At 49.4% G+C, this 664-nt stretch overlaps 1 protein-coding gene across 1 annotated transcript in view; it reads left to right on the plus strand.

The window, feature by feature from the left end:
- LOC104524388 (unconventional myosin-VIIa-like) overlaps positions 1-381 on the plus strand; it is a gene marked incomplete at its 5' end in the record, with an annotated part of 15,722 nt that extends 15,341 nt beyond the window's left edge. The window contains one exon of the mRNA XM_010167250.1: positions 292-381. Within this exon, the coding sequence (XP_010165552.1) occupies positions 292-381 (90 nt within the window). The remainder of the gene's footprint in view (positions 1-291) is intronic.
- Between the last annotated feature and the right edge of the window lie 283 nt (positions 382-664).

Raw genomic sequence — 664 nt, forward strand, 5'->3', positions numbered from 1 at the left:
TTCAGTATTTTGTTGGCCATTTGAAAATCCAGGTTCCATCCAAACCTTCTGTTGTCCTTAGCCTCAACAGCATCCTGGGACAGTGAGTTCCTCCATCTCAACACTGCAAATTATGTTTGGACTGTATTCCTTGTGGTGGTGTCAGTTCACCCAAGGAGAATGGTGGAACAGGTCAAAATGTACCTGAAAACTTGAAAGTCAATGGCTGGTAGCTAGTGTGTTCAGGAGGCACGAGCCAGAGACTATAAACTGTGCTCTAAAGGCAGGTAACATCTTCTCTCTTCTCCTCAGGGGTACAAGATGGATGATCTCCTGACCTCGTACATCAGCCAGATGCTAACAGCCATGAGCAAACAGAGGAGTGCAAAGGGTAGCAAGTGAACTGCAAGAAGCCGCTGGCATATGGTCATGGGGCTAATTCACCAGCTGAGGTCTGTGGGATACCCGTGCAGCTGGGGGAGAACCTTTGCCTCCCAGATGTGGAAGATGAGCCGAACACCATCAGGGAGTTCACTGGACTCTGATCTTGAGGGCTCAAATCCCACCTCCCCTTCCAGTGAAGATGACTATCTCTGACTTCTCGTTCTCCTTCCTCACCCTGTGCCCCAATTCCATCTTACACCTCAAAGATTTCCAGGGGACACCACCACTCTCAGACAGTGAC

Source organism: Antrostomus carolinensis, unplaced genomic scaffold (assembly GCF_000700745.2).
Source record: "Antrostomus carolinensis isolate BGI_N321 unplaced genomic scaffold, ASM70074v2 scaffold21204, whole genome shotgun sequence".
Lineage (NCBI taxonomy): Eukaryota > Metazoa > Chordata > Aves > Caprimulgiformes > Caprimulgidae > Antrostomus > Antrostomus carolinensis.